Source organism: Populus euphratica, unplaced genomic scaffold (genome assembly GCF_000495115.2).
Source record: "Populus euphratica unplaced genomic scaffold, PopEup_1.0 scaffold32.1, whole genome shotgun sequence".
Taxonomy (NCBI): Eukaryota; Viridiplantae; Streptophyta; class Magnoliopsida; order Malpighiales; family Salicaceae; genus Populus; species Populus euphratica.
Window position 1 is genome coordinate 1,609,124 of NW_011499861.1, and position 26,370 is coordinate 1,635,493.

General features: G+C 31.0%; 4 protein-coding genes across 9 annotated transcripts; all 4 read left to right on the plus strand.

Annotated features, from left to right (window-relative positions):
• Window positions 1-98: 98 nt before the first annotated feature.
• Window positions 99-1,305, plus strand: LOC105124941 (uncharacterized). Its single transcript, XM_011025166.1, has 3 exons — window positions 99-328; window positions 434-571; window positions 1,078-1,305. The coding sequence occupies exons 1-3, from the start codon at window positions 170-172 to the stop codon at window positions 1,303-1,305; spliced, it is 525 nt and encodes a 174-aa protein (XP_011023468.1). The 5' UTR covers window positions 99-169.
• A 1,885-nt stretch (window positions 1,306-3,190) lies between these two features.
• On the plus strand, window positions 3,191-3,913 carry LOC105124942 (blue copper protein-like). Its single transcript, XM_011025167.1, has one exon. It carries the CDS (start codon window positions 3,203-3,205, stop codon window positions 3,911-3,913), a length of 711 nt encoding a protein of 236 aa, XP_011023469.1. The 5' UTR covers window positions 3,191-3,202.
• Window positions 3,914-7,000: 3,087 nt separating this feature from the next.
• LOC105124943 (protein TRANSPARENT TESTA 12-like) lies at window positions 7,001-12,609 on the plus strand. The gene is made up of 9 exons (XM_011025168.1): window positions 7,001-7,169; window positions 8,267-8,522; window positions 8,999-9,506; window positions 10,149-10,774; window positions 10,972-11,028; window positions 11,140-11,378; window positions 11,791-11,909; window positions 12,050-12,136; window positions 12,357-12,609. Exons 1-9 carry the CDS (start codon window positions 7,001-7,003, stop codon window positions 12,450-12,452), a joined length of 2,157 nt encoding a protein of 718 aa, XP_011023470.1. The 3' UTR covers window positions 12,453-12,609.
• Window positions 12,610-19,593: 6,984 nt separating this feature from the next.
• LOC105124854 (AT-rich interactive domain-containing protein 2-like) lies at window positions 19,594-26,257 on the plus strand. 6 transcript variants are annotated; one of them, XR_842134.1, is made up of 4 exons: window positions 19,594-19,856; window positions 20,249-21,394; window positions 22,218-23,398; window positions 25,232-25,486. XR_842134.1 is itself a non-coding variant. In XM_011025004.1 (2 exons), the coding sequence occupies exons 1-2, from the start codon at window positions 20,261-20,263 to the stop codon at window positions 23,061-23,063; spliced, it is 1,980 nt and encodes a 659-aa protein (XP_011023306.1). In that variant the 5' UTR covers window positions 19,890-20,260; the 3' UTR covers window positions 23,064-23,632. The 6 variants fall into 6 exon arrangements, 1 of the variants encoding a protein (XP_011023306.1); XR_842135.1 differs by having other exon boundaries at window positions 20,268-21,394; XR_842133.1 differs by lacking the exon at window positions 19,594-19,856 and adding an exon at window positions 25,844-26,257 and having other exon boundaries at window positions 19,890-21,394; window positions 25,232-25,390.
• Window positions 26,258-26,370: the final 113 nt, after the last annotated feature.

A 26,370-nucleotide genomic window follows, 5' to 3' on the forward strand; every position in this document is an offset into this window, starting at 1 on the left:
AAAAAAAAAATACTTTTGATATCTATAATTCGGTATCAAGGTTTAAAAAATTATAACTTGCATTCCGGGTTAACGTAAACTCAAATAAAAGACAAATACGAAATTTTCTTTCCTCCAAACACAATTTCTCTCTCTTCAATTATCATTTTGTCTTTCTTTTCATAATGATATGGTAACTTGGAAAATAGCAGGGAAAAAGATCGGTGCAGTAAAGCACCAGGTGCGAAGAATGATGATAAATCTGTTCCTGGGAGTGAAAATCAGGAATCTCCTGCCAGAAAGCCAAAATTGTTTTGCTGTAGAAAGGACCCTGATTACAGTGGAGATGGTAATTACTGTGTTTTGTCCTGTCTTTTGTTCAATGACTTTGCCTGGTTTGCATGCTTGCTTTATAAGTTCAGCTCTATTAATTATGAAATCTCTACCACTGTAGTTAATGAAAAGCAGTCTCCAAGTTCATTGCTGGCCCAGGAGGTTGATAATAAGATCAATGCAGGACAGGCATGCTAATAGATTTTGTGAATTTCTCTGGAATCCGTCAAGTTTTCACCTTTTGCTTCAAGGAATTTTGGTACAGCAGTTAATTGTTCATCACCAGAACTTCCACTTTTGGAATGATTTGGTTTAATAAGGTCAATGCAGGACAGACACCGGGACCTGGGTCGCTTGGTGGTGGGGTGCGCCTGGATTATTTGAAGTTCGGTGAAGGTGGTGGCTATGAATTTCTGCTGGATTGTTGGTTTGATGAGGATATGGGTTTATGGTTGGAGAGAGTGGCTGATGAGGGATTAAAGGAAAGAAAAGGTGGCGGTTAGGTTTGGTATTTAGAGGAACAAGATGGGTGAAACAAGATGACTATGTTTTTTTAATTAATGAGAAATTTGTAATATTTAATATAAACACTTTTTACTTATTAAATAAAAATAATAGTAAACATGTAAATAATTATATAATTTTTATTAATTTTTTTGGACATGTCAAGTATAAGATTTCAACTATTATACATGCAATATATTGTTCATCACCAAAACTGCCATTTTTGGAATGATTTGGTTTAATAAGGTCAGTGCAGGACAGACACCGGGACCTGGTTCGCTTGGTGCTGGGGTGCGCCTGGTTTATTTGAAGTTCGGTGAAGGTGGTGGCTCTGAATTACGGCTGGATTGTGGGTTTGATGAGGATATGGGTTTATGGTCGGAGAGAGTGGCTAATGAAGGATTTAAAGGAAAGAAAAGGTGGCGGCTAGGTTTGGTATATAGAGGAACAAGATGGGTGAAAGAAGATGACTATGTTTTTTTTAATTAATGAGAAATTTGTAATATTTAATATAAACAATTTTTAGTTATTAAATAAAAATAATAATAAACATGTAAATAGTTAGATAATTTTTATTAATTTTTTTTGGACATGTCAGGTATAAGATTTCAACTATTATACATGCAATGCAACTATAATTTTTTTAAATTTAATAGCCAATACAATTTTGAATAAACTATATGCTAGGGGTAATTTTCCAAAAAATAATTAGAGAAATGACATACTGATTATTGTATTGTTAAGAACATCACAACCACATGGATTAATTTAAACAATAAATTAATACATTATTATTATGTTGTTAGGAACCAATTGAAATATTGTATTTTTAGTTTAATTTAAAATTTAAAGTAATATTTATCCTTTACAAATCAAAATAATTGATTTATAGATGCTATTTTGTTCTCAATAATTATTAATGAAAATGGTTAGTTTTAGTCAATTTAATTCTTTTTTTTTTAACTTAGTAGTTCCATTAATAATTATGATAACAATTTAAATTTTAAGAGATTTTAATAAAATCTCTTAGTAGGTTATTTGTGGTCAATTTAAATTTTAATAAGAATTTTTAACTTAGTAGGTTAATTAATAATTATAAAAAATTATAAATAAAATGACGTTTGTTATTTTAATAACTAAAAATTTTGGAATGAAATTTATGATAAAGAATTGATCAAAAAATAAAAAAATATTGAAAAAAAGAGTATAATTTTGTTTATATTTCAATAAGTCACACTATTATATTTAAATAACATAACTCATTATATGCTATTTTATTTATATTTTTTAATTGTACTTATTTATTAAAAAAATATCATAAGCTACTTAAAAAAAAAAAAAATTAAAATGCCACCACGATCCTTCAACTTTCGGGCACTGAGAACCACAAATCTCACCAATCCAGAACGCCACGCCTGTATATGCCTATGTATGATTTAAGACTTGCTGTATCCTGCACAATACAGCAAGTCTTAAATTTTTCTTTTAAAAAAACACTGGGTGTAAAAGTTATTTTCAAAAAAACCTTTAAAGTATAAATCAAAAGTTCCATGTAAATATTTAATTAAATAAATAGATAATTATTTATATAAATAAAAAAATTATTAACAATAACTAAAATTCTTTTTGAAAAATTAAAAGATAAAAGTAGGCTAAAATATTTAATATTATAATATGAATTATTTACCCTATTATATTTAATAAATTTATTTATAAAAAATAATATGTTACATCAACCAACACTCATGAAATTTATTAAATAAAATAAAAAGAAAAAATTTCGTTCAAGGTTGTGCAAATTAAAAATTTTGTCAAAAAATAAATGTTTTAATTTTAAAAAACATATTTAATCTATATATATATATATAAATTATAGATAAATCACATTAACCTCATAAAAAAATTAAAAATACTTTATATAATTAAAAAATAATTTTTATTTCAAAAGAGCTGAATAAGTCAAAAAAATCATAGAGGAGTGGTATTAATCCAAACACAAATGCAAAAATTATTTTTGAAAAATATAAAATTAGTAATTAAAAAATAAAAATTGTAAAAAAAATAGAAAAGAATGATCAAATTGTTAAAAATAATGTACCATCTATATGCTTTGCAAAATTTTATTGATTTCAATTTCATTTCTCAATCCAAATTTGTGGTGTATTATTTTTACAAATGGATCTTGATGCTTTTAATTTTTTTTATTTTTTTGTTAATTTTATTATTATTTTTAATTTAACTCTAAAATATAAAATTTATTTATATTTTTTTAATTTTTTGTGTAATTTATTTTTTCTCAATATTGTCCTATAGCGTTTTATTTATTGGGGAATTATGGCAGCTTCACCAACGCGAATCCGAACTCTGTAACTTCTCCTTCAGTGATATGGATTACGTAAAAAAGAATATACAAATCAGGAAATCCGTATCCTTGAAGAATCCGGATTATATCCGCACTATAAATACAGGATACCTGAGGCGATTTATCTCACAAATCCATTCAAGCAAACCTAAGAATTCTCTTTCAGTGCTCTCTCTTTACGCACCAGCTTTCTTGCAACCCATATTCATTGTCTTCCGAGCGATCATGGCTAATCTCAGGAAAACAATACTGGCGGTTTCTTTCTTGGCGACGGCTCTTTGCGGAGTCTCCATGGCTACAGTTTACCAAGTTGGTGACTCTGCTGGTTGGACAAGCATGGGTCAAGTTGATTACCAAGATTGGGCTGCCAACAAGAATTTTCACGGTGGTGATTCTCTTGTCTTCAACTACAACAACCAATTCCACAACGTGAAGCAAGTGACGCATCAGGATTTCGAGTCATGCAATGCAACATCACCAATAGCTACTTACACCAACGGCTCCGACACTGTCACTCTTGAAAAGCTTGGCCACTTCTACTTCATATGTGGTTACCCTGGTCACTGCCAAGCAGGACAAAAGATTGATATCCTGGTTACTCCGGCAACTTCAAAATTGAGTCCTGCTCCGTTATCTCAGATCTCACCTAGTAGTGCTTCAACTCTTTCTTCTAGTAATCTTTCTTGGGCTTCGGGTGTGCTACTTGCAATCTGTCTCTCGGGATTTTGCTATTAGGAAGGTTTTCGAGTTGCCTGCTTTTTGCCGATCTGGACGGCTTTTTTTTCATTTTCTTTTTCTTTTTTAGCCGAGGACTTTTCTTTTCTTTTTTCTTATATTAATTAAGTAGCAAAACATGACTAATGGCAGATTCATATTGTATGTTTCCTCTTCTTTTTTTCGCTATATTTATTTTCTTTTTTATAAATGAGATTCATCATTAACTACATGATGTATTCAATGAAAATACAGGTTGTCCAGGACATCTACTGGCAGTATTGTTTCTTATTAATTGATGCTAGATGGTCTCGCAATATTGCACCGGTCTGTGGTATTTTTTAGTAAAATATTAATGTTATTTTTTAAAAAATATTTAAACTTCGTAAGTGTATTTTTTTAAAAATCAATAATATAAATAATGATCTTAACCAATTAAATAAATTGGTTTTATTTGAATCAGATAAAAAAAATAACAACAATAACCAACAAACAAATATATGTCTCCAAAGCGATTACAACAACCTTAGAAAAAAAAACATTTATTTAAGAGTAGAAAAATAATGTTATTTAATTTTTAGCTAATTAAATATAAAATGACAAAATACAATAAAAAAATAGATAAACAACCAATATGAGTGAACTTGAGCTAGCATAATAGACATGTAAATTGGGCATTAAAAAACGAGCCAATCCGATTTAACTAGCTAAATTCATGTTCTAGGTCATGAAATTAAAGAAAACTACAAAATAATTTTTTAAAAGAAATCGATGTCAAATAACAATATCAGAAAAGAAAATAAGCAAAAAAAATATCAACATTTGTTAACTTTTCAAACATGTAACCGAGTCATCAGACCAGAAGCACCATATATTGAAAAATAGTAAAGCTTGATCCCCAAGAAATGAAACGCTAAAGGATCAAATTGGGAAAAAGAAATTATATAAAAAGATTAAAAATAAAAAATAATAATTAAAAGAATAAGGGTTAAATTGGAAATAAAAAACAAATTAGAGGGAAAGAAAAAAATTTAAATGTTAAGGTTAAATTAAAAAATAATAATAACATTAACAAAAAAGGATAAAAAATTTAAAAGAATCAAGACCAAATTGTAAAAAAAAATATACCATATATTGGTTTTGCACAATTTTAAAGATAGCTCTAATGTGTTCTAAATGCATTTTCCATGAACGACTATATACCAAAATATCATTAAAAAAACAAGAACAAACTTACACAATAGCAGCTTAAAAATAGCATTCATGGTTGTTTGGAATGTTGATGGTGCATTACACAATCCAAAAACCATGACCAAGTACTTATAATGTCCATTATGAATTTGAAAAGTAGTTTTGTGCACATCTTCCAAGTAAACTTGAATTTGATGATATCAAGCTCAGAGATCCAACTTTGTAAAACACTTAGGTGCCATCTAGCTCATCAATAATATCATTCATAGTCGAAATTGGATAGCAATCCTTGATTATAACTTCATTTAATGCTTTATAATCTATACAAAAATGTCATGAGCCATCCTTTTTCTTAACTAGTAAAACTAATGAGGAAAAAGTACTATGACTAAGATGAATGGTCCTGTTTTCCAGCATCTCAAACACTTAGTGTTTGATCTTGTTTGATCAACTGGTAACAAAACCTGAAGAGGTTTACGGGTTTAATGCCAACAAACTTGAGAAACTTGTCAAATACTAGTAAGATCACCCATTTATTGGGGAGCAGCAGTTGTCATAAGCCCAACTTATAATACCTGAAAACCTTGTTAACAAATCTTTGAAGAGGAAAGAGTACCCTAAATCATACATATATAAGAAGGGGTTGCTTCAAAGCACCCCCCGAGTAAAAGTCAATGCTTCCTCACTAATACTTTATCTTTTAGAAGATAATTGAGCCACATACTCCAGGTTGCTGACCATTGATAAAAGCCATCTTTTCAACACTTAAAATGTTAGGAGTTTCATCCTCAAAGGTTTGAGGTAATCTGAGAGTCTATTTTTCTAAAGAATAGAAAAGGAAAGATATACAAAGTGAAAATAAAAGAATGACTTACTCAAGAAATCTTCAAATCAAACTTGACAAAAACTACAAAAAGATAAAAGAAAAAAAGAGATAATTTATTACCTTTATTGTTGGATGAGTGAAGATAATTTATTACCCTTATTGTTGGATGAGTGACCCATTATGTCATCCCAAATATTTTAAAACATATTTAATTGTTGTATTAAAGATGAGTCATCATTTTAATTCTTAAGAAGACCCCTTCCAATGAAAATGTGATATATGTCCATAAAAATCCCAATAGTTCTATGTTGAGCAGACAAAACATATGGGAAAGGTAAAAGATCTTTTTAAAAAATAAGTAGTTTTTTCAAAATCGTTGCATATTAGATATGCAAAAACTTGGAGGGCTCTTAATGGATCAATATATTTCATACTAGAATTCATTCCAGGCATATGGCTAAAAGGGTCGAGAGAAAAAAGAATCATTATAAAAGCTTGGTGAAAGTCAAAACCAATGAGAAGAAGGTTTGGAAAGGCGTCAAACTCAACATCTTAGGGTTCGGCTATGCATCACGTCCAATGATTTGTGGATCTGATAAGATGCAATACTCAAATATCTTCGGTTCAACTACACGCCAGGCCCGAGCACCTACGGGGCTAGCAAGATGTCAGACTCAATTTTCTTAAACTCAACTATACATCAGGCCTAAGCACCTAGGGGTTTGACAAGATACTAAGCTAAAAAATCATTGGGCCTAGGATTTCTTTAAATCCAAGCACCTAACATGGGAATCTAGGATCAACATCTCTCTACAATCTAATTGGGCGAAATGTTCTTTAAGAGTCGTTCATACATTAATTAATATTAATTATGATTATATAAGTTAATCTTATCGACATTAATATTATGTATAGAATGATATAGGTTTGTCTTTTGTAAACACATGGTGCTCCCATTAACATTAATGCCATGTAAAAAAACACTCACATCAACATTAATGTTGATGTAAGGGTATTAGATATGTAAAGACTTTGAGGGTTATTAATGGATCAATATATTTTATACTAGAATTCATTCCCTCATAAGGCATATGGCTATAAGGGCCGAGAGAAAGAGGAACCATTATAAAAGCTTGGCGAAAGTCAAAATTGATAAGAAGAGGGTTTGGAAAGGCGTTAAACTCAACATTTTTGGGCTTGGCTACGCATCAGGCCCAATGGTCTATGGGTCTGATAAGATGCAAGACCCAAATATCTTTGGTTCGGTTAAGCATTAGGCCTGAGCACCCACGGGGCTAGCAAAATGTTAGACTCAATTTTCTTTAGCTCAACTACACGTCAAGCCTAAACACCTAGGGCTTTGACAAGATGCTAAGCAAAAAAAATCCTTGGACCTAGGATTTCTTTGAATCTAAGCTCCCAACATGGGAATATAGGATCATCGTCTCTCTACACTCTAACTGGGCAAAATGTTCTCTAAGAGTTATTCATACATCAATTTATATTAATGTTGATTATAAGGGTTGATCTCATCGACATTAATATTATGTACAAAATGATATAGGATTGTCTTCTATAAACATGTGTTACTCCTATCAATATTAATGTCATGTAAAAAAACATTAACATTAATGTTGATGTAAGCCCCCCTGGATGAGAAGAAGAAAAAGACTTACAACCCCTCGAATAAGAAAAAAAAAGTTCAAGATATAAAAATTATAAATTAAATACTCTTTAGACAACTTAGAGTATTTATCTTTTTCTTTTTAAAACATATTCTTAGCATTTATTATATATGAACTAATAATCTTCGCTCTCTAACAATATATTCTCAATATTTATCATACATGAACTAAAAAAAAACATTCTTAGTTGTAAAATTTTATTATTTATTTACTATAAAGTCATCGACTCAATTATCAAAAATTCTTTAAATTTTATTAAAAATAATTGTTTTTTAGGAATTGAGATATTTATCACTAATCTTATTTACCCTCACTTATAGATGGTAAAAGGTTGACATTAATATATGATAAATTATTCTCCAAACACTGAAAAAGTTAAATTTCTTGACATATTGAATTATAAAACATTATCACATATTATAATTAACATTTTCATGTTTCAACTTTCAAAGATCACAAAAATATTGCAAGTCACGATGATTTCGGCTTATATCAAAATCATTCTGAACGATTGTAGCAGAAAAGGAGCGTTAACTATAAATTAGTACCTATAATCTTTTAAAATGAATTAAACAATTCATCTAGTTTCAAAAACTATTTAATTAGTCCTTAATCGCTAAGTGGTTGACAGATTCGTCAATTCTGTACTTAATACCTAAAATATCCTTTAAGGAAAAGGGGGAGGAGGGAAAGACACCGGAAAGGAGAGAAAAAGAGAGGATGAGAATGGAAAGAAGGCGAGAGTTGAGGAGATAGAGAGAGGAGATGGTGGTTGTGTTGGCGGAGGAGAGAGAGGCAGCGAGAAAGGAAAGGGTATAAAGAAGGAGAGAGAGGAAAGGGAAGGGGGAAGAAGGAAAGAAGAGAAAGGCAAAGAGAGACAGAACAAGGTTATTGCGTTGGTAGAGGGAGGAGGAGAGGATATATGCAGGTAGAGAGGTGAGTTGGTTGACGGTGGAAATTTACGAGTTGAGGAAGCAATTTTGGAAACAACAAGCATTAAAGTAAGGACACCTTATCACCATTCTAACAAGCTCGTAACAAGACAGTAAAAATAGTTAGAAAAACAATCTTTTTCTAGGCAAGACATGATTTCCCTATGCATTTTATTAATTAACTAGCCATGAACAATTAAGAAACAGTGTAAGACATGATGAATGCACAACTCTAGATGGGGACTCACATACCATGTCTATCGAGGATACTTTAGGCAAGCATTCTTTGTTGGCAAATAACTGAAAACTGACCAGATGCCTGAACTCAAAGACTCAGTCAAATTCCCCCCCTTTCTCTCGTATTTTTATCCTCCTTTCTTTCCATGGCTAGCCTCGTTTATAGCATGCATTCTAGAAAAAAATGGTACATCCTTCTTTATGCTTGCTAAAAATAAAAATAAAAATAAAAACATAATCAAAGAGAGCAAGAGAACTTGAGCTTAATCTTAGAAACAAGAAAAGCAGAAAGTATAGTAAAAATAGGGAATACTAGAGGAAATGAAGAATCCAAAGCAGAGGAGAGCAGTAGCTCATCCTCTGCTGGATCACCCCCCAGTGAAAAGTTAAGGTCACTTGGTGCCTCTCCCTTTATTGATGGTGTCTCAAGAAGTGATTCATTTGTGAGGGATAACCACCATTTCCTCGAAACTGCGGATCTCCACCCTGCACCTTCCACGTTGATCGCTAATGATCAGGGAGGAGATTATCCTCCTGCAATAGGCTTTGGGGACGCAAAATACATATGTTTGTTGGAATCTTCAAAGTTATGGGCAATTGCAGGCCCCATTGCATTCAATATCCTTTGCAATTACGGAGTTAACTCGTTCACAAACATATTCGTTGGCCACATTGGAGATATTGAGCTATCTGCGGTTGCAATCTCTCTGTCTGTCATTGCAAATTTCTCTTTTGGTTTCCTGGTTAGCTTCCCTCGGATCCTCCTTTTGTTTTCTTCTAGATATTTATTGTTGATGCAGTGAATTTGCATTATAGTTTTCCAATGTTTGGTTTTGATAACTTAAACAAAGTTGGGTGTCCTAATCTTACATTCTGAACCTATTCGAATCTTTTTCTGCATTTGGTTCAAATTCGTGGTAGGATCTCTGTTTAAAATTTATAGATGAACTTCATAGATTCCAAGAGTAAAGATAAATGTCCTTTGTTTGGTTCATAAGGTATCAAGGGCAGCGCTCAAAGTAATTCTTGCAGTGCTCAAAAGTAATTCTTACCCCACCTCTCATGCTTTACAAGGGAGAGAACCTGTAGGCTAAACACCATTTCTAATCTGATTGGAAGTTAATGATCAGGGAAAACCTGTTGGGGCAAGATTCATAGTTTCTAGCACATGCTTCATTGGCAGGAAAGAAAAAAGAAAAAAAGGACCCAATTCTTCATCAGCACCTTAATTTATGATTGACTACTTATTTATCTTGTTGAAATCCATCTTTAAGCAATGGAATTTAGCTTCTGATTTGTGAGACCATGTAAAGGGTGTGTCGCACATTTGATTTCATTTTAGTGTTCTAGCAATCCACTAATTGTTAGATTTATTTAAAATGCAGCTTGGTATGGGCAGTGCTCTTGAAACGCTATGTGGACAAGCATTTGGAGCAGGGCAAGTAAATTTACTTGGAGTGTACATGCAAAGATCATGGATAATTCTGTTTGTTGCTTGCTTATTCTTGTTGCCGCTGTATGTATTTGCTACTCCAGTACTAAGACTGCTTGGACAACGAAAAGATATCGCAGAACTTGCTGGAAAATTTACTATGCAAGTTATCCCTCAAATGTTCTCGTTAGCATTCAATTTCCCTACTCAAAAGTTCCTGCAGGCTCAAAGCAAGGTTGGAGTTTTGGCATGGATTGGCCTTGCAGCTTTGATCATACACATTGGGGTGCTTTATCTCTTCATAAACGTATTCAAGTGGGGTTTGGCTGGTGCTGCCATTGCTTATGACATCTCATCTTGGGGCATTGCTTTGGCTCAGTTAGCTTATGTGGTTGGTTGGTGCAAGGACGGATGGAAAGGATTGTCTTGGTTAGCCTTTAAGGATATTTGGGCTTTTGTTCGGCTCTCCATAGCTTCAGCTGTGATGCTTTGCCTGGAGATTTGGTATTTTATGACCATAATTGTTCTTACTGGACACCTTGAAGATCCTATCATCGCGGTTGGGTCCCTTTCTATCTGGTGAGAAACCCCTTCGCTGAAATAACACTTCCTGTGCACATTCCATATCTTACAGTAGTAATGAAAACTTGAAAACATTTTCCAAAGCAAATAAAAGCACCTTGAGAGAAGCAGAAACAGATTTCCTATTTGATTACTAGAGACATGTTAGTGGACTATTTTTGGTTCGTTGATCTTGGCTCCAATTTCTTTCTCAGCATGAACATCAATGGTTGGGAAGGCATGTTGTTTATCGGAATCAATGCAGCTATAAGGTACAGCTAACCTCACCTCATTTTCTGGCTTCCTTTTGCATTAGGATTATATCTCCCTTTCATTGGATGTCAACATTCCTCATGAACAACGGACTTTCCTTTATTTCGCAGTGTTCGAGTTTCTAATGAGCTAGGATCAGGCCATCCGAGAGCTGCAAAATACGCTGTCATTGTCACATGCATCGAGTCTCTCCTTATTGGGATCCTTTGTGCAGGGATTATTCTGGCAACTAGGAACCATTTTGCTATAATTTTTACTGCTAGCAAAGAGATGAGAAAAGCGGTGGCCAATTTAGCATACCTTCTTGGTATAACCATGATCTTAAATAGCATTCAGCCAGTAATCTCAGGTATAAATATGCTAACAATATATATATAAAAACACTATAGATAGCCATGGAATAATTAGGTTGCGTTTACTTGTGAAAACTTTTTTCATTTTTCAAAAAAAAATAAAAAATAGAAAACTAAAAAAGGGTGTCTATTAACTGAGAATGAAAATTATTTTCTTGGCTAATTCTCCATTTTCTTAGAAAATCGAAAAACATCTTCATGTCCTTTTAATATTTTCAAGCTAAGCCAACCAAGATACTTGTTTTCTACTTTGAGAACTGTATCAAAAAGCATGTTCCCTTAATTGTTCATAGAAAGTTTCTATAAAATAAACAGGGAAACGAGAGATGAATACCGAGCGAGATACTGTTTTCTGAAGAAAACAACGACATTAACCTCGCCAGTACGTATAACTTACATCACATGCAGGTGTTGCTGTGGGAGGTGGCTGGCAAGCCTTGGTGGCTTACATAAACTTGTTTTGTTATTACGTTGTTGGCCTTCCTCTAGGGTTTCTTCTTGGTTACAAAACAAAATTGCATGTCAAGGTATTCTTCTTTCATCACCTTTACGATCAAACCAACATAGTTAAACTGGAATGTTAAGCAACTGCAACTATGTATGGATCAGACCTGATTAATAAACTGGAGTAGTTCATTTATTGTCATTAAATACTACTTTCTTACAGGGAATTTGGATAGGCATGATTATTGGGACTTGCCTGCAGACATTGATCCTTATTTATATTGTTTATAAAACCAACTGGAACAAGGAGGTGAGTACACCATTCTTACACTTCCTGACTGTGATTTTGCGGACATGTATATTATTGCTGCATCCATGTTTATGACTCTAGTCTATTGTTCCATGTGATCATGCACCATCAGTTAACCTTGCGGGAAAAAAAAGAGAGAGAGAAATGATTGGATGTTTGATCGTCTGTTTCTACTCTTTTTTATCTGTTCCTCGGCTTTGATTTAGAGTTGAATTTTCAGGTTGAACAAGCATCTGAACGAATGCGAAAATGGGGTGGACAAGAAGACCAACAACTATCCGGCGATTCGAATCAAATCAACATATTGACCACTTAAATTTCTCCCGGCACCATAAATGCCTAAAGAATTTTCTTGTATGCATAGAAATTTGTATTTGTTTTCCATTGTCCAGTTCAATAATTTAGGCGGTGTATTAAACAATTCCAGAATTTAATTTCATCAAAATTCAAATGCTTCTTACAAGTATTGTCCTGTTCTTATGACTAAAATGGATAAGATTCAGATTCAAGCCTAATATAGCCCTACTTGCCTGGAAGAATAATACCACTACACCTTATTTGGGATGATGATTAAGAAAACGAAAGGGATAAAAAATAAAATAAAAATTCCCTCCTTTCTGTTTGGATGGAAAGAAAATGGAGGATCGAGAATCAAGATGTTGTTTTCGCTTGGTCTGGGAACTAGAAGAAAAGGGACGGGAATTTCTTAATAGTAAGATTATGTTCGTATCCACTTAAATTTCTCTAGTTTTTCAAATTAAGGGTAGATTTGTAGATCTAATACTTAAAATCATATTCTAAAAAAAAAAATTAAAGTAAAATCCTTATGCTTCCGCTGCAAGTCAGAGAAGAACGATTCTGTGGGTTGGAGGAAAGATTCTCTCTTCAATTTCCAATTTTCTGCTTGAAAATGACCGTTTCTGTCCTCCTACTTTCTTTTCTGCCCCACTTTCCCTCGTTCCAAACACGGCGTTTCTTGTTATGTTTTCTAGATTCTTTGCTGGCCTCCAGTTTAGGGTGGCTTCTGATATTTACTAAAAAAGGATCCCTCCGTTGCAATTCCTTATAACCTCCCCACCCTTTTCTTTGACACCCTTTTTAATTCCTTGTATCATCATTCCGGACCTAACTCCATATTTCACTAAATTACTGTAAACCCCGTTTCTAGCTTTCAGTAATTGCAATCTCGCCCATACATTCTCTGTCTTCATTTGTTTTTAATGGCACATACATTCTTTAACCTAATATTTATTTTTTAAAAATTCAAGATTTAAAATACTTTTTTTAAAAAACAATAAAATATACTTTTTTTAAAAAAGTTGTGGATGTCATATGTGAATCTTCCGATTGTGTTATTTTTCCAAATAAATTTTAAATTATGATAGGTTTTTTTTTTTTTTTGCTATGGTAATGCTTTAAAAAAAAAGTGATAAAATTCAATAATTTCATGATGATTTTAATTTATCTAAAATCATTGTTGTGATGAAAAATTCAATTTTTTTCACTTCAAAAAATCATAAAATTAAATAAATAAATTTAAGATAAGAGCGTAAAAAGTTTTTCTATGATTTTTTTTGTGCATAATATTAAAATTAAAAAATAACTAAAATGCCTTAATAATGTACTATAGTCTGTGAGGGAAAATACTACATATTTGAATAGTGATTTTTTTCAATTCAAGTATTTTTTTTCTTTGGGTAGTGATTTTTTGAATTTTATTTTTTGATATTTTGTTTATTAAAATTTGAGGTTTATAGTTTATTTTGATTTATTTTTTATGTGATTATTATAATTTTCCAACATCAAATTAGTGTTTGATTTCAAAAAAAAATTGATTTTATTATTTGTGAGAGATTGAAAATGAGAAGATCAAAATTAAAACAAAAAAAATAACAATTTTTTTAAAAAAAAAATATATGGTGTCAACCCTGATTCTATTTTCTGGATTTGGTCATTAATTTTTTTTTAATTTTATCTTTCAATATTATGTTGGTTTGGATTTGAAGTTGGTAATTTGTTTGTATTTATTTTATATGTTGTTATCACAATTTCAGAAAAATATTCTAATATTAGGTTGGTACTTGATTTTCTTAAAATAAATCTAATTTTATTATTTAAAAAAATATTAAAAATAAAGAGATCAAAATAAAAAAGGAAAAATAGTAGTCCTTTTTTCAAGAGAATGCAGTGTAAGCCCCTTTTAGAGTTAATTTTTCCTTAGAGTATTTTCAAACTTCCTTTCTGGTCCATTTAGTTTAGCAATTAAACAATTTAGTTCAAAATTCTATTTTATTCATATTTTAGCCCTTGAATTTGAAAAAAAATAAAAAGAGTCATTGAAAAATGACAAATAAAAAAGAAAAAGTCCAAAAGATTTGATTTTAATGTCAAATTTATTCCTTTTGATGTGAGAAGTTTCTTTGAGTTTTAAATTTCTATGTTGCTAAAAACAATAGATCAAAGTTTGAGGGATTTTTCTTTTTGGATTGATTTTATGTTTTTGAATTATTTTTTAGAGATGTTTTAGTTGATTAGATTTTTTGAGATTCTAAAAGTATTTTTAAGTGAAAACATATTGAAAATAAATCTTTTAGATCAATCACTCATCTCCTTGATTTTTCAACCACCTTCTTGGTGGTTGTAACTTGAGTAAGACAACAAAACATCATCTATTTTTTTAAAAAATAATTTGATAAACATGCAAACCTATCGAGCAAATCCATACACATAGGCTTATTTTTTAAAAACCTAAGCATATTGGGTTATCCAAACTCACACACCAAGACTTTTAAAAATAAATCTATTAATTGATATTTCTATGGTAATGCTTTAAAAAAAACTCTATAAAATTCAATAATTTCATGATGATTTTAATTTATCTAAAATCTTTGTTGTGATGAAAAATTCAATTTTTTCCACTTCAAAAAATTATAAAATTAAATAAATAAATTCAAGGTATGAGAGTGAAAAGTTTTTCTATGATTTTTTTTGTGCATAATATTAAAATTAAAAAATAACTAAAATGCCTTAATAATGTACTATAGTCTGTGAGGGAAAATACTACATATTTGAATAGTGATTTTTTTCAATTCAAGTATTTTTTTTCTTTGGGTAGTGATTTTTTGAATTTTATTTTTTGATATTTTGTTTATTAAAATTTGAGGTTTATAGTTTATTTTGATTTATTTTTTATGTGATTATTATAATTTTCCAACATCAAATTAGTGTTTGATTTCAAAAAAAAATTGATTTTATTATTTGCAAGAGATTGAAAATGAGAAGATCAAAATTGAAACAAGAAAAATAACAGTTTTTTAAAAAAAAATATATGGTGTCAACCCTGATTCTATTTTCTGGATTTGGTCATCAAATTTTTTTTAATTTTATTTTTTAATATTATGTTAGTTGAGATTTGAAGTTGGTAATTTGTTTGTATTTATTTTATATGTTGTTATCACGATCTTAGAAAAATATCCTAATAGTAGGTTGATAGTTGATTTTATTAAAAAAAAATCTGATTTTATTATTCAAAAAATATTAAAAATTAAAAGATCAAAATTAAAAAAGGAAAAATAGAAAAAATAGGAGTCCTTTTTTTCAAGAGAATGCAGTGTAAGCCCCTTTTAGAGTTAATTTTTCCTTAAAGTATTTTCAAACTTCCTTTCTGGTACATTTAGTTTAGCAATTAAACAATTTAGTTTAAAATTCTATTTTATTCATATTTTATCCCTTGAATTTAAGAAAAAATAAAAAGAGTCATTGAAAAATGGCAAATAAAAAAGTCCAAAAAAATTTGATTTTAATGTCAAATTTATTCCTTTTGATGTGAGAAGTTTCTTCGAGGAGTTTTTAGATTTCTATGTTGCGGAAAAAAATTGATCAAAGTTTGAGGGATTTTCTTTTTTGGATTGATTTTATGTTTTTGAATATTTTTTAAAGATGTTTTAGTTGATTAGGTTTTTTGAGATTCTAAAAGTATTTTTAAGTGAAAACATATTGAAAATAAATCTTTTAGATCAAACACTCATCTTCTTGGTCATGGTAGTTGGAATTTGAGTAAGACAATAAAGCATTATATACTTTAAAAAAAAATAATTTGGTAAACATGCAAACTTACCAAGTAAATCCATACACATGAGCTTATTTTTAAAAACCTAGGCATGCTTGGTTATCCAAACTCACACACCAAGAATTTTAAAAATAAATCTATTAATTGATATTTAATTTCTTAAAAATTAAATATATATATATATATATAATTTATTTTGAAATTAAGATGTCTTTTAGATATTATTCTATGAAATTTCATTTGATTTTTATTTTGCTTTTAAACCATCATCCTTTTTTACAACCCATCACATTAAAAAAAAAATATTATTTTCTATATATATATAATTTGAGCAAAATATTTGTAAACTCATTTGTCTTTTATTTATTATTTTCTATATATATATAATTTGAGCAAAATATTTGTAAACTCATTTGTCTTTTATTTTTATAAGAAAGATTAGCTTTGCATTTTAGTATTTAATTAATACTACAATTATTTTTTTAGTTTATTGGTTTATATATTTTAAATTTATTCCATTAAATATAGATAACATTTTAGCATTTTTTAATTAAAAAATCATTATAACACATTATTTTATTATGTTAAAAATTAATTCAGAAATCTACTCGTGAAGCAGCGCAGGTTAGAAAGCTAGTATAGACTGAATTGAATTGACCTGAGAGAACAGGAGATATTCATCTAACACGGTTATTTTCCCTGGGGGCACATGATTTGTCTTTGAAATCTATTGGCGGCATTATTCTACCATTGAATTTAAATGTTTTTCAAATTCAACCCCTTTTAAGAAATTCTTATCCTATGCTACCCATAGCTGAGTAAAATAGACTTAAAAAAGCCAATTTATTTATAATATTTATATTATTTGACTTATATAGAAGTTAAATAATATGAATATTGTAAAAGATAATGAATAAAACATTAAAAAAAAGAATATTACAAGTTGGGTGGTGGGTAGAGATTTTTAAAATATAATTAATTTTATCCCTGCAACAACAAACATAATTTATTGCTATATATTCTGCTAAGCCTAAATTATTTATCACAACTTATAATAATTTTGAGCTAACTTATTGAGTTTAAATTTTAATTCTAATTAAGCTTAATAAAATTACCAATCTAACTTAACTCATAAATATCTATAATATCCATAAAATATTTAGCCGAACTTGATATATCTAAATTGCATGAATCTAAATAAATTAAATAAATAACGTTTATAATTTATAAAATTATCATAAATTGAGTTTAATATAATTATATGCTCGAATCCAAGTCAACTATATCCATCAACTTCTTTTTACACTGCTTCAAACTCAGAAGAGGCTAGAAAAGTTGGCAGATGTTGGAGGCCAATTAATTCATTCAATTCATGACTTGATTAAAGAGAAAGAAAAAAAAGACATTTAGAATCAACTTGAAAAAAATTGTAAGAATTGGCAAGTCAATGACCAAAATGGAGAAGTTGACAAAGTTTGAGGATTCAATTAATTCAATTATGAATTTAATTGAATGTAAAAATTGATATCTGAGTTAATTTGATTAAAAATTAAAAGAATCGACAAATCAATAATCCAAATAAAAAGGTTTAAGTTTTTAAAGTATTTATAAATTTAAGAGTTGTTTATAATAAAAATAAATATAGTAATAAAAATTGAAAGGAATATTTAGATACAGAGCTATATGAGTATTATCATTTTGGTTTGCATAAAATCTAAATAGTTTAAGATATTACATTCACTATTTTACAAGTAAATTCAACAGTATTTTATTAAAAAATATTCAAAGCTAAAAGTTATATATCTTGATATAGTGATCCATCGAATCAGTGTCTTTTTATAAATTTTCAAGTTGTTTTTATATTAATAAGATATTTTTCATTCATGTGGGAGATTGCCAGAAAATTTAGTTAAAAAATAGTTAATAAGCACATTTGAAACTAAATTAGAAGTAAAGTCCACTTATTTTTAGGGTCAAGACTTTATTGGAATTTAATTTTTAATATAAACTCTTTTCCATATAATATTAGTATGTTTTAAACAAATTATAGGTGAATGAGAAATTAATATTAAAGAACTATTAGTTGACATATTTTGGTGAAACCTAAAATCCTTTAAAAATATATTATCCCATATAGAAAAAAACTTTACTGGTATTTATAAAGTGAGAGGTTTAAAAGTTAAAATTAAACTAAAAAAGTAGCTAGGCTTTTAAAGGGAAGAGGTCTTTAAATAAACTAGATTTTGGACTTAAACTCACGTACATTCATGTGTGATGGCCCGGCTTGGCTTACGCTTAGGCTTAGCCTTCAAGTCAAGCTTGAGTCTAGGTTTGAGTTTGACTTTATTGTAAAATAATATTTTGGAATATAAAAAATAACTTTTTAACAACTAAATTTTAGATTTGAATATGATTTATAAAGATTTTTTTTTAGCCCATTGATTTATTCAGTCCATGAATGGAAAAACTTAATTAGTTTTTTCTAGAATTCTTTCAACCATACATACATGAATATATTTTCCAACTCAGAAGTCACTTTGTTTAAATAAAAAAATTCATGTTTAATTCGTATTTATCATAAATAATCAAAGTTATTAATGGAGAAATTTCATTAGCTGAATCTTAAAATTCTCAATAAAAAAGAGTTAAAGAAGAATATTTGGGTTTGGTTAATTCTGCAATGTTTTGATATGATTTGACATTTTTATTCACTAATTTTTTCAACATTGTTTTTCTAGTTTTAAACCTTTTTTTTTTTTTTTAAATCTACCATAATTTAGAGCTTAAATCAGTCCTTATAAGGAGATATTTAAGTTTTATTAAAATTGTTATAAAAGATTTATCTAAATTAAGTTAGATGGACATTTCATATAATAAATTAAAATTGTTATTTTTATATATTAGTTTTTAAAATTACTTAAACGATATTAATATGATAATTAATTTATCATCTTGACTCAATTCAAGCCAGATAACATTGCTTTTGTCAAACACATCACCTAAGAAACCAATAAAATAAAATAAAATCATCCAATTACATGGAATGATTTATTTGAGTTTCAAGACCGTATAAGAATCAATTGTGATGGCTATAAGTAAGTTTTGTTTGTATTTTTTTATTTGTAATAATTAAGAAATTTAAATTTATTAAAAAACTATACAAAGTTTTTTATTGGTTCAAAAAGCTATTAGGTAGGCCCATAACCATATTTGACCTTAAGAAAAAATATTTATAGTTCTTAGAATACTTTCATCCCTTTGATAAAAACATAATTAACTCATCTTCTTAACTCAATCCAAGAGTTAATAATTAACCAAGGTTAAGTCAATGATGACCACTATAAATAAAGGGTCCTTGTGGCCATATTCCTCAAAAACCTCACTCTATTCAATTTTTTTTCTTTCAAGTAGAGCTTCTAGCATCTCCAACCAAGCCCAAAAAGTCCTATAAGAAAAAGAAAAGGAGAGAGAGAAAAGGGAAAGGAAAGGCTCCTACAAGAGGGAGGGTTAAGCAAGGAAAAGAAAAGAGAGAGAGAAAAGGCCAATCCCCCAGAGAGGGTCAAGACAGTAATCACAACCTCACCAGTGGTGGTCATTGAAACCCCACAACCACAACACAAGTTTCACACAAACAAAACCTACAAAATTCTGGTATGTGTCTCCTTCTTTCTATTTTTCTCTTTAACCCCCAGAACATTACTCTTTTTAGATTTTGAAAACTAGGGTCTCTGTCTGTTCAAAACTTATTTTCTAGCCCTCCATTTACACACACTCTTTCCCTCTTCTCTCTCTACATACATAAAATCCATTTGAGAGAGAGAGAGAGAGAGCGCGGGACCATAAATTTTTTTCAGGCGTTTCAAAACCCTAGATCAGCCCCCAATTTCCCGCCAAAACCCATCTCCTAAATACGACCTGTTTGCAAAAATAGGGCATATAATAGCGTACCCTTTTCTCTTAATGACTGTTGCTTATTAGTAATGACTTTTTGCTTTTGCTTTTGTTTTTGATGATAACAAAGAGAACAACTAACCCATTTTTAGGGTTTTGAAACAATGGCAGGTTGGTCAATGATAGCTAATGATTCTACAAAAAACCCACGAAGAAAGATAGCCCCGAACAGGTTTTGGGTGGATCCTGAGCCGAATTCAAAAGGGTCCGTTGTAAAAACCAAACTCAATTACCAGCTCAGGAGTTGTTTTGATAAGTTTTCAGAGTCATTTTTCAAAGAGGTTTGTGGGTTAGATAGTTGTTTATGGACTCTACCTCCAATGCTTGGAAATGGGCAGTTTGTAGACTTGCTTAAACTGTTTTTAGTTGTGAGAGAGAAGGGTGGATTTGATGTCGTTTCCAAAAATGGGTTGTGGGGTTTGGTTGCTCGAGAGTCTGGGTTTGGATTGAGCCTTGTGCCGGCTGTGAAACTGGTCTACATTAAGTACTTAGACGCATTGGAGAGGTGGTTAGAGAGTCTTCTTGTTGACAGTGTAGAACTCAACACGGAGTTGAGTGATAGTGGGGTTAATGTGGTTGGGGCTGTAATGGAATTAGGGGCCGAGTTCAAAGGGTTGTTATCAGAAATGCCAGAGAAGGAGTTTTTGGAATTGAAATCGGAGTTGAACGTGGATGCCGAGGTGGAGTCTTATGAGAGTGAGAAGTTTGTCGACGATGAAGAACCTTTGCATATAGACTTAAATAAGAGTGGTGTTGATTACGTGGAAGTTGGTGAATCAGGTGATGATGTGGTAAAGAGTGTCATGGTGGATGATTCCTTTTCTAACTGGAATGTGAAATGCAAGGATGTTGGTGAAAAACTGATATCTGATTCCAGGAAAAATGAGAAAGTGGAAAATGAGGATGAGGTGAAAAGTGTGGTGGTGGTGGAAATTGATGGAGACGGGGAAGGAGATAAGGGTGATAACAGTGAGGTTGAGGAACTGGATTTAGCAACTTATAACGAATCTGTTTCTAGTCGTAAGAGGAAGCGAGAGTCCATTCCTAGAATGCTGAACTGGGTTACTGGGATTGCAAGGGATCCATGTGATCCTGTGGTTGGATCATTACCTGAGTGGTCAAAGTGGAAATTTTATGGGAATGAGGAATGCTGGAAGCAGGTTTTGTTGACTCGGGAAGCATTGTTTCTGAAAAGAAATGTTGATTCAACCTCAGTTGCAGAAGGCTCATTTCGGCAGGTATCTATCACTAAATGATGTTTCCTGCTATTTTTAGTAAAGGTGACTTAGAGCAAACTGTCCTTCATAGATGGTGTTGTGTATCTATTCTATTTATTTGCTGGTTAAAATTACATCTCTGTATGTGTAAATATGGATTTATGATCTCTTGTATATAGATATGATGGGCACGCACAGACATTATTAATAGTAGTCACACTTTTTTTCTGTTACCTTTTCTCATTCCTTCACAGTGCACAGAGAGTGTAACTTCTCATTTTTCTGATCATTGTTATCGAACTTTTTGGCCATTGAGTTGCTGTTATATCCAATGCTACTGTGCGTGGAATGAGTTTATAATGGTTTCACCTGATTCTATACTTGGCCATTTGCCTTTTTGCAATGATTTTTACTATCTCGTGTAATGCATTCACCTAGGGCCAAACAGTTTACAGGTGATGACATATTCTCATCATATACTATCTTACCCCTTTGGCAAGGGGATTTCAAATTTACATAGTATTTTTTCCCTTGCAGCTTTTGAATGTGTCACCTGATAGGCTCTGCTAACAAATGAGATCACTGGTTGTTTATGCTGTTTCTGTGTTCAAATTGATTTTAGGTCACACGTGCATGTTTTCGTTTGATGTAAAGTGTCCTGCTATGGGTTGGCTGCTGATTGTGATGTCTCATTAAGTTTAATGCCTTAATTTGCTGATCATCTTATGCTTACATTTATCCATGCAAATATTGTTATGTAGCTCAGTTTATTTTAACACCATAGCAATCCAAGCATCTCCAATTCATTACATATTGTAAGTCACAATGTTTTACCACTTTGTAGAAAAATCCGAAGATGCATCCATGTAGGTATGATGATCATGCTGGATCTAGTTACAATCTTAGAGAGAGGTTAAAATGTAGAAAGAAGCCACTTCCTGGGGAAACATCTTCTCAAGCTCAGGTTTGTTCACAGTCATCTTCTGTGGCCGCTCAAACTGATTCAGACTCTTGCATGGACGGGGTTTATGATGGTGATTCTTCAACTGAACACTCAGTGCTTGACTTTCCAATTACAAAGAGAATTCCTGTGGGGCCAGTTTTTCAGGCTGAAGTACCAGAGTGGACTGGTGTGGTTTCCAAAAGCGACTCAAAGTGGCTTGGGACTCAGGTTTGGCCACTCAAAACTTCAATTAGCAAATTTGTTATTGAAAGGGAACCTATTGGTAAGGGAAGGTCAGATTCATGTGGATGCCAAGTGCCAAAATCTATAGAATGTGTCAGATTTCACATTACTGAGCGAAGGTTGAGAGTGATGCGTGAATTGGCGAAGGCTTTTAATCAGTGGAGATTTGATAGGATGGGTGAAGAAGTTAAACTCTCCTGGACAGTTGAAGAACAAAAGAAGTTTGGAGCTACAGTGAGGTCAAATCCTCTTTCTCTTGATAAGAATTTTTGGGTTGAGATATTCAAATGTTTCCCTGGTAGGAGAAGGGAAGATCTGGTGAGCTACTACTACAATGTATTTCTTTTGCAGCGCAGAGCAAACCAGAATAGGTCTACTCCAGGTAACATTAATAGTGATGATGAATCAGAATGTGAATTATTTACCAATGGCTCTGGGTGTGAGGCTGTCAATTCACCAGGCTCTCTCTTATCAGCAAAGAAGCAGCATAAACATGTTAAATAGTGTCTGATCCGGTTGACGCCTAACTGAGATATAGAGCCTGGCAGTTTCCTTTTTTCCTTTTTTCCTTTTTCCTTTTTCCTTTTTGGTTTTGCTATTTGGCAATTTTGAATGGCTGCTACGGAATTTCCACTGCTTTTCAAAAACGGTTGTTTAGCAATTCAAGTTTGAGCATTGGTGGGTAATTAAAGGAGAGAATTGATGATAGCTGTTGTTATGGGAGCAGCAAACTGTAAGAGCTCAACCAGCCAAATTGATTTTGAAGTGCTTTTTGGTTCATTTCTTCTGGTTTTTGAGACGTACCCCTCTTCATTCATATATTGCAACATCGATTTCAGGTATCTTCACTTAGCAAAACCTTTTCCCTTTTAAGCTGTTTGGTGACAAGGCTGGCTTCAGTAGGAACATTAGGAATACAGTGAAATGTCAAATTGGTTGGTGAGATGGAGATGGATATTAGAAAAGTGTATACTGTTATTCAAATTGTAGTCTCCCATCTATTTTTGGTACATGCACTTGATATAGTAGATTTTAAACATGAATTGAACCTAGTCTTGCCCCAGGCATTTGCATTTTCGATTGTGCTGTTTTATTCTTGTAGAATTGCATGAAGACAACAAAATGTTAGGTGCATAGAGAAAAAACCACACGACTTTTGTAGTATTGAAGATGAGAGAGAAGTCAATTGTAAGGATGGTTGTTCCAAATGTTATGCTTGAATTTGCATGTTTTTAACCACTTATAAATTTGGAAGTCAACTTTCAAGGCCATTTGTGCTTTGATGAGTGGCACCGGTAGCAGGTGTGAAGAAAGGTAAATAAAAAGAACAATTTTTTTGACTTGAGTCATGTTCCATTCTAGTTTTTTTTGGGGTGGAAGTGCGCAATTCGGAGATACACTTTCGAGGTTGATATTCACTGTTTTGTTCTTCCTTTTGAATGGATTTGACAGTTTAATGGAAGAAAATGGCTGGTTTGAATATAGGGTGGATTTCAAGTTTGCTTGAAACGAACCAGCAATTATTAGTTTTTATGTTGTAAATGCTTCGACTGTTGTTTTGGCTAAATTGACTAAATTGCTTTTAAAATAAAAAAATAAAATAAAATTGATATTTAGGGGTGTTTTTGTTTTTTTGTTATGGTTTTTTTAGTTATAATCAATTTGAATAAATGTTAATTTATTTTTTTAATAAATATAAATATAATTAAAAAAATAAGTGATTTGTGCGGGCATTTGACCCTTTTTTGAAAGTGCTTATTATGACGCTACGCCCTTTGCAATAATGTTGGAAGCATTGTTGGTTCTTTTCCTGGGGGTTAGATGTTTATGCACAATAGAGGCTCTAATAGATTTTTTTTTCTTTATTTTCTTTTCACTCTTCGTTTTGGATTCACATTGGTCATTTCAAAAATCAAATGTTTTGTTGTATCAATTTTAATATTTTTTTTATTGATATATGTTTTACTTTTAATGCCATTTTTTTTTTTTACATTTTGTTCCTTAATATTTTTCATTTATTTTTCTGTATCTACTTTAGCCTTAATTTGTTTATTGTTTTCTTGATTTTAAAAAAATTACACCGATTTATTGTTTCACTTGTTTTTTTATATTTTTAAAAATTAAAGTTTATATCTAGTTTTGTTTGATTTTGAATAGGATGATGAGTGCTTTTTATATTTTTTAAAATTAAAGTTTATATCTAGTTAAAAATTAAAGTTTATATCTAGGGTCAATGTAATTTTTTTATAACATTTTATATTTTTATCAAGTATGAGTAAAAAGGCTGAAAAATTGATTAAATTTAGAAAATAAAAAAAATCAAGAAAATTAAATTGTGAGAAGAAACTGATTAAAAAAAATTAAAAAATTAAATTTGATTTGATTTTGGTTTCAAAAAACTGAAACTTCATGAATTAAACCAAATCAGTTTAAATTGATCTAAACCGAGTTAAAAAAACGCGGAGTATAAATATTAAAGTTTCTGATCTTCTCACCCTAATCAGACCTAGCTGCCGCCCTCTCTTTTCTTATCACCCTCTTTATCTCTCTGAATCCATGACCTCCCATGGTCAAGAACAGTACTTTTTTTTACCGGTTCATGAACCATGACTATTGCCGAGAAACATTTTATGCACTCTCCTTTCCATGATGGAACTTGATTATTTGTGCAGACTGTAGACATTGTTCAAGTGGGGTTGCTTTCATCAGTTGTGTTTGGATCGCCAGCATCACAGTTGAAGCACTGCAGATTTCAAATGCTTGTGGAGATGATAACATAATCTTGGCATTTCTTTGCTTGTTAAGTGTGCTTAGCAGCATAGGTTTTTTTAGTAAATCCTACATCTTAAACTCCAGCAGCGATGTGTTTATTTAGGCAATAATTTTTTTTTCTTGTCTAGATTGGATCTTTATGATTTGTTTGTGCATTTTGGTTTGTGGTGTTTTTGTGAAAATCAAGAAAGAAGATGTTGGTTTATTGCTTAAAGTATTTTTTATGTTGAAATATATTAAAATAATATATTTTTAAAATTAATATATCAAAACAATTCAACCAATAAAAAAATGATAATTTTAAACTAAAAATAGGTATTTCAGATTTCTTTTTTATAATTGTGTTATTTTATTTTATTTTTAAAAATTTTCTAACGATATAAACTGAATTGAACTAGATAGTCGATTTTAACCAGATTTAGTTTAAATTTAAAGAAAATAATTAATTTAGTTATTTTTTATATTAAAAAATGTTCACCTTTAATTTTTTTATATGGTGATTCCTCTTCCAGATCTGAAGAGGTCTCTGAATCATCGAATGATGGACGAGTTTCTTTGTCTGAAATCCCTCTTCTTACTCAACCCACAAGCATGCCACCGCCTTCTAGATCCCCACCACCAAGACCACCGTGAATATCAAAGCCGGAGATGGGTATTTTTCTTTCCAAGATTCCAGCCTGCACTCTAGAAAGAAGGCTACTGAGTATATCATTCTTTCTAAAATTCCGCTTCATACTCTTGAAATCCTAGTTCAGGTCGTGCAGCAAGGAATTCAAAGACTTCTCAAATTGACGAACTTGGGGATTTTGCAAACGTTCTCCGAGGTGATGATGTGGATAAAACTCTCTTTTGTTGTTTTCTCTGGGTAGCCTTCAACAAATCAATTTGAGTGTTCTTCATGAGAGGCTGTTTATGCTTTTCTATTATTTGTCTCTCTTCTGTATCTTTCTCTTGGTAGCCTTCAACAAATCAATTTGGATTTTCTCTCGGTGATTGTTATATATGAGAGTAGATTTGGTTTTTCATCAAATTCTAAAAA